This window comes from Manacus candei, unplaced genomic scaffold, assembly GCF_025592945.1.
Source record: "Manacus candei isolate 608988 ecotype Guabito, Panama unplaced genomic scaffold, ASM2559294v1 h1tg000025l, whole genome shotgun sequence".
In the NCBI taxonomy this organism is placed as follows: domain Eukaryota; kingdom Metazoa; phylum Chordata; class Aves; order Passeriformes; family Pipridae; genus Manacus; species Manacus candei.
This window is the reverse complement of record NW_026138073.1, coordinates 287,939-300,043: the sequence shown is the minus strand read 5'-3', so window position 1 is coordinate 300,043 and position 12,105 is coordinate 287,939. Positions and strand designations below refer to the sequence as shown.

The following is a 12,105-nucleotide window of genomic DNA, read 5'->3' as shown; positions in this document are numbered from 1 at the left end:
TGAGCCCCGAGCTCGCTGCATAGGGCAGGGTACGGGCTACTGTAGAGAACAGCACCGGAGTCAAGGAAAGTGTTTGAGTACTGATTTCCCGGGTTATTAGGTTGCACCGCTCCCACAGAGTATCCCGGGGATTTTCCATGGATCCACGTTCGCTGCCGCTCCGGCCGCGCGCTCGCAGCGCCCCCTGCGGGACCGAGCGGACCGTGCGGGACCGAGCGGCGGGGCAGGGCCGGGGGGACACCGAGCCACCGAACTGCCGCACCCGAGCCACCGAACTGCCACACAGACCGAGCCACCGAACTGCCGCGCCCGAGCCACCGAACTGCCACACCCGAGCCACCGAACTGCCGCACCCGAGCCACCGAACTGCCACACAGACCGAGCCACCGAACTGCCACACCCGAGCACCCAAACTGCCGCACCCGAGCCACCGAACTGCCACACAGACCGAGCCACCGAACTGCCGCACCCGAGCCACCGAACTGCCGCACCCGAGCCACCGAACTGCCACACAGACCGAGCCACCGAACTGCCACACCCGAGCACCCAAACTGCCACACCCGAGCCACCGAACTGCCACACAGACCGAGCCACCGAACTGCCGCGCCCGAGCCACCGAACTGCCACACCCGAGCCACCGAACTGCCGCACCCGAGCCACCGAACTGCCACACAGACCGAGCCACCGAACTGCCACACCCGAGCACCCAAACTGCCGCACCCGAGCCACCGAACTGCCGCACCCGAGCCACCGAACTGCCACACAGACCGAGCCACCGAACTGCCACACCCGAGCACCCAAACTGCCACACCTGAGCCACCGAACTGCCACACCCGAGCCACCGAACTGCCGCACCCGAGCCACCGAACTGCCACACCTGAGCCACCGAACTGCCACACCCGAGCACCCAAACTGCCACACCCGAGCACCCAAACTGCCACACCTGAGCCAAAGCGGCATGAGGCCACCAAACTGCCACACCTGAGCCAGCTGCCACAAGGCCATCAAACTGCCACACCTGCACCAAACCAAACCACTTGCACCAACCTGCCACACCTGCACCACTACACCTCCACTGGTACCAAACCACCCCAGCACCTTTTCCTGTCACTGACTGGGCTGGCATTTCACAGGTCATCTCATTCCACCCCCTTCCACTATCGCAGTTTGCTCCAGGCCCTGTCCAACCTGGCCTTCAATACTTCCAGGTTTGGGACAGCCACAGCTGCTCTGGGCAGCCTCTGCCAGTATCAAAGCCCTTCACATTTAAGGATCACCAGAACATTCACATATTTAAAAGATGCCATCCTCACTTAAGAGAATTCTCATCAAGTTCACAAAGTTGATTGAGAGGTAAAGAGAAGCCTATGTCCCTCACCACAGTGCCCTGACTGTTGACAGGGACTGCAGCTGCCATCACCATGTCCTCACATCCCTCAGCCCCTACCACTGCCTGCCCAGGCCTCCAAGCCCAGGTCTCCATGTCTGCTTTATTTCAGGTAGTCTTACTTTGTGTATGACTCACCTGTCCTGCACACTTTCAGTCCTGGCAGAAAGTGGGACATAGACATAGCATGGCTTAGAGTAAAAACGACTTCCAGTTTTACCAGGGACCACATTTCTGTTCCTGGCAGTACTAGTTTGCTGCCTGAGTACAGCAGCTTTCCGCTTCTCTCCAGGAAAGTCATGGCCTTCCCATCTTCACAAAGTATTTGAACACATCCCAGTAAAATCTCCTTCTTTCTTGCACACTGTGGGACCAGGCAATTAGATCAGCTCTTTTATTCAGGACTTCCACCTGCAAACTGCACCTGGCAGATTAACACAGGCGGAGGTGCCACAGCCCTGCCTGATCCGAGCACCCTGGCAGTGCCACAGTATCACTGACCTTTCTCCTCTCCACCACCCACTTTCCTTTCATTCAAAAAATAACAAAGGAGCTACATGGGCTACTGCAGGGGAAAAGCCCAAGTTTTATTATTTCAACCTTAATTTCCAACTAAATTACGGTTAGAATTACCACAGAATTGCTTCAGGAAGCCCTCATGACAACATTGCAAAAATGATTAAAAATAAGATACATATCACAGTCAAACCTACAATTAGAAATTACTTGAAAGGTTTTTGAGTTGCCATGGAATTTGATATTAGCACAGCAACTGTCACAGACAGTGCTGCTACAGTGAACAACAGGCAAACACAGCATTATCTTTAATTTTGGTGACATCACCAGAGTTAAAGACAATGCGGATAAAGATGGTTCAGCCCCTTTCCTAATTGCACAAAATCACCATTCTACTGGAATCATCTATGGTCCTAAGGGAGATTTGGGGATGATCTTGCATGGTATTCTACTGTGGAAGATGTGGACCTGTTAAAAACATCAGTTACACAGTTGCAGTGGCTCTACAATCTGTTACAGCACGCATGTGTCTCTGGAGCTTGCTCTATCATGACTCAAGTGTGTCAGCAGAAGATGTAAGGCTGAGTTTCAACAGCACTGCCTACAGAAGGTTAAACTTTTAGCCTTGTAATTGAGCAATCAAGTAACCTCCCAGTGAAGGGCTCCAGATGTTGTAACCTGAGGTACTTGCACACCTCTACCCTGCCCAGAGCGACATCACCAAGTGTAGAACCAGAGGAACAGTGGAAGGGTGAGTGTAACCTGAAGGAAGGGACTATAAAGTAAGAAGTGTGTGTATAACATTTTGACAGCAATAATACTTTTTTCACGTAACAATGAAATCTAGACTAATAATGATTAGATCCTTCAGATTTCAGTTATACTAAAATTAAATTCCTGGCTCTCCTTACATAGACTGTGCATCCTTTGCCCACGAACAAGACTTTGAGCCTAACACCACTCTCTGCTGCACAAAGGTCACTGTTCCCAGCCAGGGGAAGCAGCGCCTGGCACAGCATGGGTTTCCAGGGCAATTAAGCAACTGAAGATTAATTTCTGAGCTTGTGAAACAATCCTCAGCCTACTCTTGACTTAGCTCAACCTGCATTAAGCCATCACAGTGACAGGCCAGTATCTTATCTTGCTGAAAGATGTAACCAGTGCAACCCTTTCACTCTGCAGAGCCCCAACGTCGGGCTGGCTTTTTGGCTGGGACGAGGAGAGCAGCATGGCTGGCCCGGAGCTGGGGCTGCCCCAGCCACACCGACACAGCTCCAGCTGGCTCTGCGGGGAGCACGGACTTGTGGCTCCAGGCTGTGCAGCACCACTTCTAAGAAAGAGGATGGATTCCTGTTTTCTGGAAATGCTCCTTGTGCACTGTCCATCGAGGTTCTTGTACACTTGGCTATCAGGGTACAGGTAACTCCTGTTTCACCCTCCCAAATGAATACAAGCTCTCCCTTCACAGGAACTGCGCAAGTTGACGCAGTCACAGATGCTGAAAGTAAAATCATATCTAACATTTCCAGTCTTTTACAGCCAAAACTACAAGATGTTTTACTTCAGTCAGTTACCTCTTGGAGGAGAGAGGGGATGGAGATCCCCACTTTTTCTGTGTGGCACTAAGCTACCAAATGACTCTTTCAATCCTTGTGCTACACTGTGAGGTAGTGCTATTACCTGCTCTTGGGAGATCAAATGGAGTACATCATCCAGACTTGGCAAAATTTTCCATGAAAAGAAAGAATCCAACTCTCCCATCAAATTCTTTCCCCCTCCTACAGACAACAGGCACGTGCAATGTGATTTCTGTACCAGGGATTGAGACTCACATCTCCCCCTCATTTTGGGTCACATTCTCATGGCAGTATTTCTTTGGCCATGTCACTTTAGACCCACAGCATCCATCTTTACTGTCTGCCACAAAAATGGTGCGAATATTAAAAGCATTGGAAATTCACAGAACTGTACTGAGGGTATGGAGGTCTCTGATGGTTTAGTCCCCAAAGGTGGCCTTTCCTCTCACATTTAATTTTCTTCTTTCAGACTCCAGTCCCCTCTCTCCTCTCTCCGACACAGAGGGGAGAAAGCCCACACAGCCCCACCAGGGTGACTGCCCAGAGAGGCCCAAGACCCCCATTCCCAGCCCCTCCTCCACAGGGCACACTGCTCCAGAGGAACAGCAGCTACAGTGGTAGATGTTGTAGCAGAATGCAATTACTATCAGATTAACAGTTCTCATTTTTCCAGTCATTCCTGCCAAGTGATCCCAGTGGTTTCCAAACTTTGACTGCACACCCGAATCAGAATTTTTGAGCACAGACTGCCAATACATGTATGTTTATTTATAAACTATATACACCCACTACCGAACTAATACAGTAGGCCCATTATAAAACATACACAGAAATAGACATTAAAAAGGAAAAGAAAGATAAAACAACCCAAAAAGTATTTCCTTCCCACACTCCAACGGATGTTTTGCCCATACTGCCCTTTGGAGATCACCAATCCAGGCAAAGGTGGTAACATTTCATCAGACCAGCTGCATTGTTGGGACAAAGGACACCTCACTCCAAGTCTTTTCCCATATTCCCATATTATTTATCTAATATGCTTATTAGATTACAGAATCATAGAATCATTTTGGTTGGAAAAGACTTCGAAGATCATCGAGTCCACCCTGTGCCCAATTCCCACCTTGTCTCCCAGTCCAGATCACTGAGTGCCAAGGCCAGGCCTTCCTTGGACACTTCAAGGGATGGGGACTTCACCACTCCCTGGGCAGCCCCTTCCAATGCCTGACCACCTTCTCCATGAAGAAATTCCTCCTGATGTCCAACCTGACCCTCCCCTGGCACAGCTGGAGGCCGTTCCCTCTCCTCCCGTCCCTTGTTCCTTGGGACCAGAGCCTGACCCCCCCTGGCTCCCCCTTCCAGTCAGGAAGTTGGAGAGAGTGAGAGGGTCCCCCTGAGCTTCCTTTTCTCCAGGCTGAGCCTCCCCAGCTCTCTCAGTCACTCCTCATATGACCCACTCTCCAGACCCTTCCCCAGCTCAGTTCCCTTCTCTGGACATGCTCCAGCACTGCAATTTCTTGCAGTGAGGGGCCCAAATCTGACCCCAGGATTCGAAGTGCAGCCTCAGCAGTGCCCAGCACAGAGGATAATCACTGCCCTGGTCCTGCTGGCCACACTATTCTCGATACAAGGCAGGTGCCATTGGCCTTCTTACCCACCTGGGCATACCCAGCTCATGTTCATCTGGGGTCACCAGTGCCCCCAGGGCCTTTCCCACTGAGCTGCTTTCCAGCCACCCTGCCCAAAGCCTGGAGCACTGTGTGGGGTCATAGTGACCCAAAGGCAGGGCCTGGCACTTGGCCTTGTTGAACCTCACACCGCTGGCCTTAGTCCATTGATCCAGAGTGTCCAGATCCCTCTTCAAAGGAGGGATCTGCAGTGGGGTGACCCCCACTAGATGAGTCACCTGGTCATAGAAGGACCAGGCTGGTCAAACAGGACCTGCCTTTCCTAAACCTGTGCTGGCTGGGCCTGATCCCCTGGCTGTCCTGTACGTGCCATATAATCACACCCGAGATGATCTGTTCCATGATCTTCCCGGGCACTGAGGTCAAGGTGACAGGCCTTAAGTTCCCTGGATCCAACGGACAGGCATCAGATTGGCTAACCTCCAGTCATCTGGCAGCTGGTGAGCCAGGACTGATGACAAGATGATGAAGAATGGCTTGGTGAGCTCTTCCGATGGCTCCCTCAGTACCCATGGATGAATCCCATCTGGTCCCATAGACTTATGATGTTTTAATGGCTCAACCAGTCACTAACTACTTCCTCTGGGGTTGCAGGGGGTCCATTCTGCTCTCTGTCCCTGTATACCAGCTCAGGGGGCCCTGAGGATTACCAGCCTTACTGTCAAAGACTGAGGGAAAGAAGGCATTAAGTATGTCAGCCTTTTACTCGTCTTTGGTGACAATGTTCCCCCCTGCATCCAATAAAGAATGGAGATTTTCCTTGGCCCTCCTTTTGTTATTGATGCATTTATAAAAAATCACATTTTTAATTAACTGTCATAGCAATGGCCAGATTGAGCTCTAGTTGAGCCTTTGCCTAATTTTTTCACTATGTGACCTAATGATACACTTTTCTGAGCTGCCTGCCCCTTCTTCCAGAGGTCATAAACACTCTTTTTTCCCCTGGCTTCCCATAAAAGCTCCCTGTTCAGCAAGGCTGTTCTTCCCTGATGACTTGTCTTTTGGCACATAGGGACAGCCTACTTCTGTGCCTTTATATTTCCTTCCTAAAGTGTGTCCAGTCTTCCTGGACCCTTTTATTATTAAGGAGTGTTTCCTGGGGGACTCTCTAAAGCAGTGTCCTAAAGAAGCCTAAGTCCATCCTCTAGATGTCCAAGGTAGAGGTTTTGCTGACCCCCTTCCTTACTTCACCAAGAACTGAAAACTCCATCGTTTTGTGGTCACTGTGCCCAAGATGGGCTCCACCCACAACTCCCACCAATATGTGGAAAACATATCACCAAATAATCTGGAAAGATTTTCATTTGGAATATTTCCAAGTAGGTTTTGAGGGGAGAAGAAAAACCATACAAGGGAACAATCACTCTGCAGAGGCAAGGCAACCTCCAGCAGATTGAGGAGATCTTATTCAGCCCCAATCCATCACCAACTAGCCAACAAAAAACTCCACAAAACCGTAGTATACAAAACCAAATTTTCAAAACCAAAAATCTACGTAAGCCTCAGGACTGTGCTATCTCAACAGCATCAAACCTCTCAGAATTGTTTCTCTTGGTCCAAGGGTCATGGTCAGATCCTCTTTAATTAAGAGCACACGAACCAGACACCATTTGCACAATACTTTCTTTATCAAAGGACTTGTCCTCCAATGAACAAGCCTGCAAAGAATTTTAGGAAAATAGAGGTAATAGCTAAAGTTAAATCAGAAAGCTAGTTCTCCAATAAAACAAACAAAAAATCCCTCCAAAATCCAAGAATGTTTCAACTAAATTGATCTAGGTAAAGAGAAAATAGTAAGATAAATGCTACTTCTTGTTATCATCAATAAGCTGATCTACACAGCTTTGCAAGAACAAGTCACAGAACAGAGACTGTAATTTCAGTGAATGCTTTTCCCACACAGGCAAGACAAACTGAAGGAGACAACAGCGATCCCTTCTCAGCAGAGCAGCCAGGCTGATCTAAACCATGTTCAGGCAACCCAGCACTGGAGGTCAGTCACAGGCTGCAGCTCGTGCTCCCAGAGCCTCTCAACAGCCTAAGAGACCAACAGCACCATCTACTCCAACTGGAATTCTTTGCTTTTATCAAATACACAAGAAAATGAGAGAGGAATTCAAAACGCCATCTAGGTAAATGAAAGGTTTTCTTGCAGGAACTAGTTAACAGTTGCTAAGGAGGACTACTCTGGCTGCTGCTCGGCCCATCACTCCTTGTTTGACTGGGGTGTGCCATCCAACCAATCTAATGTGTTTCAAAAGTAGCTCTTGTTTCACTGATCAAACACATACAAAATCAGCCACCTGCCATGTGAGAAAATGACTAATGCCTGCATCTTTTAAGCTCTCTGCTTCACCACTGTGGAAGCTTTTGAACACAGTAGCATTAGTGTTTGCTGAAAGAAACCTGCTTTTCAAAACAATATTTCAAAGGGCTTAAGAAAACATACAAGGAGATCATAAAGATCAAAGGTAAATCTGAGTAACTTACTGCTGCTGCTGCGGCCTCCTCTCCACCTACGTAGATAGAAGAAGCAATCTCCATCACGGACAAGTTTGTGGGAGCATCTGTAGTGGATGATGATCTGGGCCGACCTGACTGAATATCCTGGGCAGACCTTCTGTTGATCTGGGGGCTTCCTTTCGGGGCATCTGCCTTGCCCCACCTGCTGTGCAGGCTCGTCCCTCTCTTCATTTTAGGTGGCACTCTGATTTGCTGAAGCACCCGGTTCAGAGCTGTGGGGTGGGTGGAGACACCATCAATGTCAGCACAGACGCTTTGGCTTTCCAAATCCAGGTCAGGCTCCAGCTCAGCCTGAGCTTGCTGCACATCGTGTGGAGAAACGGACGACCTCCTGCGCTGATGCTGGAACAGGTGCTTCAAGCCTTGACCAATGACATTAATGTTCTCCAAAGCATTATGCGTTATTTTGGATAATTTTTGCTCTGATTCGTGTTGTTTTTTGGTCTCTTGATCTTGGGATTTGCCTCCAGGATCAGGGTCATCACACAACTGTTCAGTGCCAGAGGGCTCCATTGATGACACCCAACAGGTTTATTTGACTATTCATACATAAATAAGTCCCCTGTCTTTAAAAGGCTTGTGTTTATTTTGAAAATGCCAAGATTGTCAGCCAATTAGGTGTGCAATTGCTTCAAGAGTGACTACACATGCAGCTGTGCCTCGGTGATCTCATGCTTATCTAATGTTAAACAAAAGAGTCGTTATTACACATCCATGCAGCAAGTAGTGGGTTAAAAATCCAATGTGCAAAACATGCCATTAACAAAACAAACAGTTCTGGAAGCACCCCTCCATGTGGCATTAGTTGCATTTAGGCTGTGAGCAGAAGCCAAAGCTTGTGTGAGACAAGTCACTCTTTGCCCAGCACAAAGGGTACAGGAAAGCAAGAAACGTAAAAAAGCTGTTCAAAAGGGGGAGGAGCAAGGAGAAACCAGTGGGGTTTTGATTATTAAGAACAAGCCCACAATAACAGCTAACAGACCATGAGGTTAAACTTTTGAAGAGCATGTTAGTTACTTTGGCAGAATTAATTTTGGACTTTGTCAAAGATATTATATTTTGTGCTTTAAATGTAACATTTGCTCTGCCTACCTGATTTTCCTGTAGAATGCCTAACTCCCAGTATTTAACACATGCAAGAAAACAGAACATTTCCAAAGGAGTTATTAATTTCCAAATAGCAAGAGATGGCTTATTACTGCCAGTATCCATTGATGGCACTGGAAACTAGATGTGAAAATCTGCCTTCAAGTGAAAACAAGCAAATGAAATGCTTTCAATTGGCACAGTCTTGTCCATAGCGCTCAGAGAAAACAAGAATGCCCTTTAAAAAGTAGATTAAGCAACCAATATGAAGGGATCAGCACCAGGCATGTGCAGTTCAGCCTCTGGCAGATGAACCACACAGCTTTTCTCCGAGAGCTCAACTCGAGCCATTCCCTGGGCTCAGGCAAGACTGGGTTATATGACAATGCAGCTGAGCACTTGTACAGCAACTACCATGGGAGAAGGTCAGCAAAGAAATGGGGAAGAAAGGGAGGAAGAAGGACACAGTATCCAAAAGAGTTTCACATCAGCACCATGAGATCACATGCTCAGAAGCTGACCACTGTTTTCTACAGGAGAAAACTTTGATTAGGCTTCTATAAACATAGAAACCAGCTCACAGAGGTCTACCTCAATCTTGGCAGAAAGAAGTTTGTGCTTTAAAAAAAATTATTTGAAATGCACCATATGTTTGGGATTTGAGAGCATTCATTTCTATCAAAAAACAGCTGCAGAGACATAATGCATTGAGTTTACAACTGGAGTGCTCTTGATTTTGTGCATCTGAAGCCTAACACAATGGGTTAAACAGATATTCCAAGATGCTTTCCAAATTGCCATCCAAAAATATCAGAAGAGCTGCCTCACTCTCTCTTTTTACAAGTGTCATTGCTATCAGCTGGAGAGAAGATGAAACTCAGTGCTTACAGAAAACAAAACACCAGAATCATGCAGGATTTTATCTCAGTATTTTGAAGATGCTGTAAGCATTGAGTCTAAATATGCTGGCCAGTTTAATCAGTAACACATTAAATGCAAAGTAATAGTCTACATCTGAGAAAAATATATTTACCCATGTTCATGCAGCAATTGCATGGCAGAAGAAAAAAAACGTGCAAAGAACATATTTACATATTTAACAAATTTATGCTTCGGGGGAAAAAAAAAATCACAAAACTAGATTTTAATTTTTAACCGACAGAACAAATGGTTTAGTGAACAAAATTCACTGTTTGAAATAGCAAGAGTCCCCAGATTATTTGCTATATAAAATACAAACCTGACAGTTGACCCATAACTGCCTTTCTCATTTCAGCTAATACACTCAGCATGCATTTTTCATTCAGGACTCACTGAAGAACTGCAGTTCTTATCAAAGATGACCAATATACTCTATAACTAGGATTTCTGATGCTCTCTATCCAGATTACCATTGATAATGATGTTGGTCTTAAACACCACCACTTCACTCTAACTAGAGTTCCACACATTATCTGCTAGAAAAAATTAACCTGCTTAAATTAATCCTATGGTAATTTACAAACCAACCTGAAACAAACCAGCCCACAGCGAGCTCACAAACAAGGCACGGCCACGCTGTGTATTCTGGGACAGATTTCTGAAATCACACTGACTCTTTGAGAGGCTGCTAACGGGAGCTTTGTAGTCATCTCCTATTCCTATTTCCATAGGATGAGTCTGTTTGAGCTTGAAAAGAGCTTTGCAAATTGCGCATCTGGTACGGAGATTCTTAAAACTACTTATTTGTTCTAGTATCTACTTTTTGGGGAAAAACTACTCATAAATGTGAAGAACTGTGCATTTGCAGAATTAATTAGCACACATTTTCATTAGGATGCAACTTTTGTGCTCTTTTTTTTCCTCCACTTACAACCACCTTTATATTCTGTTTGAGAGGAATCAGAATACTTTATAGCATGAAGTTCAAAAACATACATTTCTTACTTATAAGAGAATACACTACATCAGGGACAAAATTCATCATTCCATATACAGCCACACTGAGCAGATGTTGTAACATTATTACATCCCAGAACATCCTAATATAGTCCTTCATTTGCGCAATTATTTCACAGGAGCACTGGGAAACAAAACAGTTCAAAAGGAAAAACTGGTAAACCCAACATTAGATAACTATGAAAGGATAAACTCATACTTGCCTCCATCACTTGCCCTTTAGCATGGCTGATCCACAATAGTCCCTCCACTGAACAAAACTGCAAAAGAAATTGGGTATGAGATACAATTCTGGAAATGGGAGAAAATATGTGCACAAACAACAAAGCGAGCATGATTCCAACTTTTACTTTTTTTAAAGGTATTATTATTTTTTCCATTGAAATGCAAGTGCCCCTGGAAGCTGGACTATTTTAAACTCCTTCAAATCACTGAAGGGATACAAATATAACTGAAGTTAAAACTGAATCTTGCAGAGTTAATCAAGAAGTTCTTGTGAAGGAACATTTTCTCTTGAGGTTCATGGCCACCATCATGTGCTAAAAATGCAGGGAGATGTCAGGACTCCAGCCTGCAAGGTCAGTCTCTCCACAAAGATCTTATCTTCTCCTCCTATCTCATCATTCAAATACTCCAGGCAAGGTCAATCAGCTGGCTCTTGTTTACCTGGAGTTCACCTCACAGAAGGTGAGAGCTGTGAGCACTGAGTCACACCCGCACTGCCACAGCTCATCTCCCAGGGCAGCCCCTGCCCCTGCCCTGGGCACGGCAGGGCCCCCACACCCAGCCCACCTGTGCCGTGACCTTCACACAGAGGGCTCCAAGGTGTGAATCCCATCTGGGCACAGCCTTCACACCCCAGGACACCCCCAGGCTCTGCTCTGCTCCAGGAGGGAACAGAGCATTCCAGGGTGAATTCCAAGGTCTGTTTAACCTTGCTGTGACCAGCTCAAGGTAAGGGCAGGTGCTTGGCAGGAGATGACAGGAGGGCAGCTGACAGCAGATACAGTGACTGCATTTCTCCAGCCAGACTCAAAGACTATTCTGAAACACAGCCAGATCACCCAGATTTTCCAAAGGTGATTAGTTATTCAACCAGTTCTTGAAAACAGGGACACAAGCTTCAGAATACACTATCCTTCAGAAGAACACTGCAAGAACTCTGCATGACTGGGTGTAGTGGGTTGACCCTGGCCAGACACCAGGTACCCACTAAAGCTGCTCTCTCACTCTCCCTCTGTGACTGGACAGAGAGAGAGAAAAAACCAGCCAAGGATTCATGAGTAGAGACAAGAGCTGGGAGAGGTCAGTGACTGATCACCTTAACGGGCAAAACAAGACTCGAAGTGGGGATAGTATTTATATTTATTACTAACAGGATAAGAGCCAA

The 12,105-nt window shown here is 46.7% G+C and overlaps 1 protein-coding gene across 8 annotated transcripts in view; it reads right to left on the bottom strand.

Moving 5' to 3' along the window:
- The window catches only part of TMCC1 (transmembrane and coiled-coil domain family 1), a 111,570-nt gene that overhangs the window by 54,253 nt on the left and 45,212 nt on the right, over positions 1-12,105 (bottom strand). For 4 of the 8 annotated variants that reach the window (XM_051788859.1, XM_051788862.1, XM_051788860.1 and 1 more), the window contains 3 exons: positions 10,919-10,975; positions 8,784-8,803; positions 7,659-8,230 (listed from right to left, as the gene is read on the bottom strand). In XM_051788859.1, the coding sequence (XP_051644819.1) occupies positions 7,659-8,204 (546 nt within the window). In that variant the 5' untranslated portion in view covers positions 8,205-8,230; positions 8,784-8,803; positions 10,919-10,975. Of the gene's footprint in view, positions 1-7,658; positions 8,371-8,783; positions 8,804-10,918; positions 10,976-12,105 lie in introns of those variants that run through there. The other 4 variants (XM_051788865.1, XM_051788868.1, XM_051788864.1 and 1 more) reach the window with 3 other exon arrangements.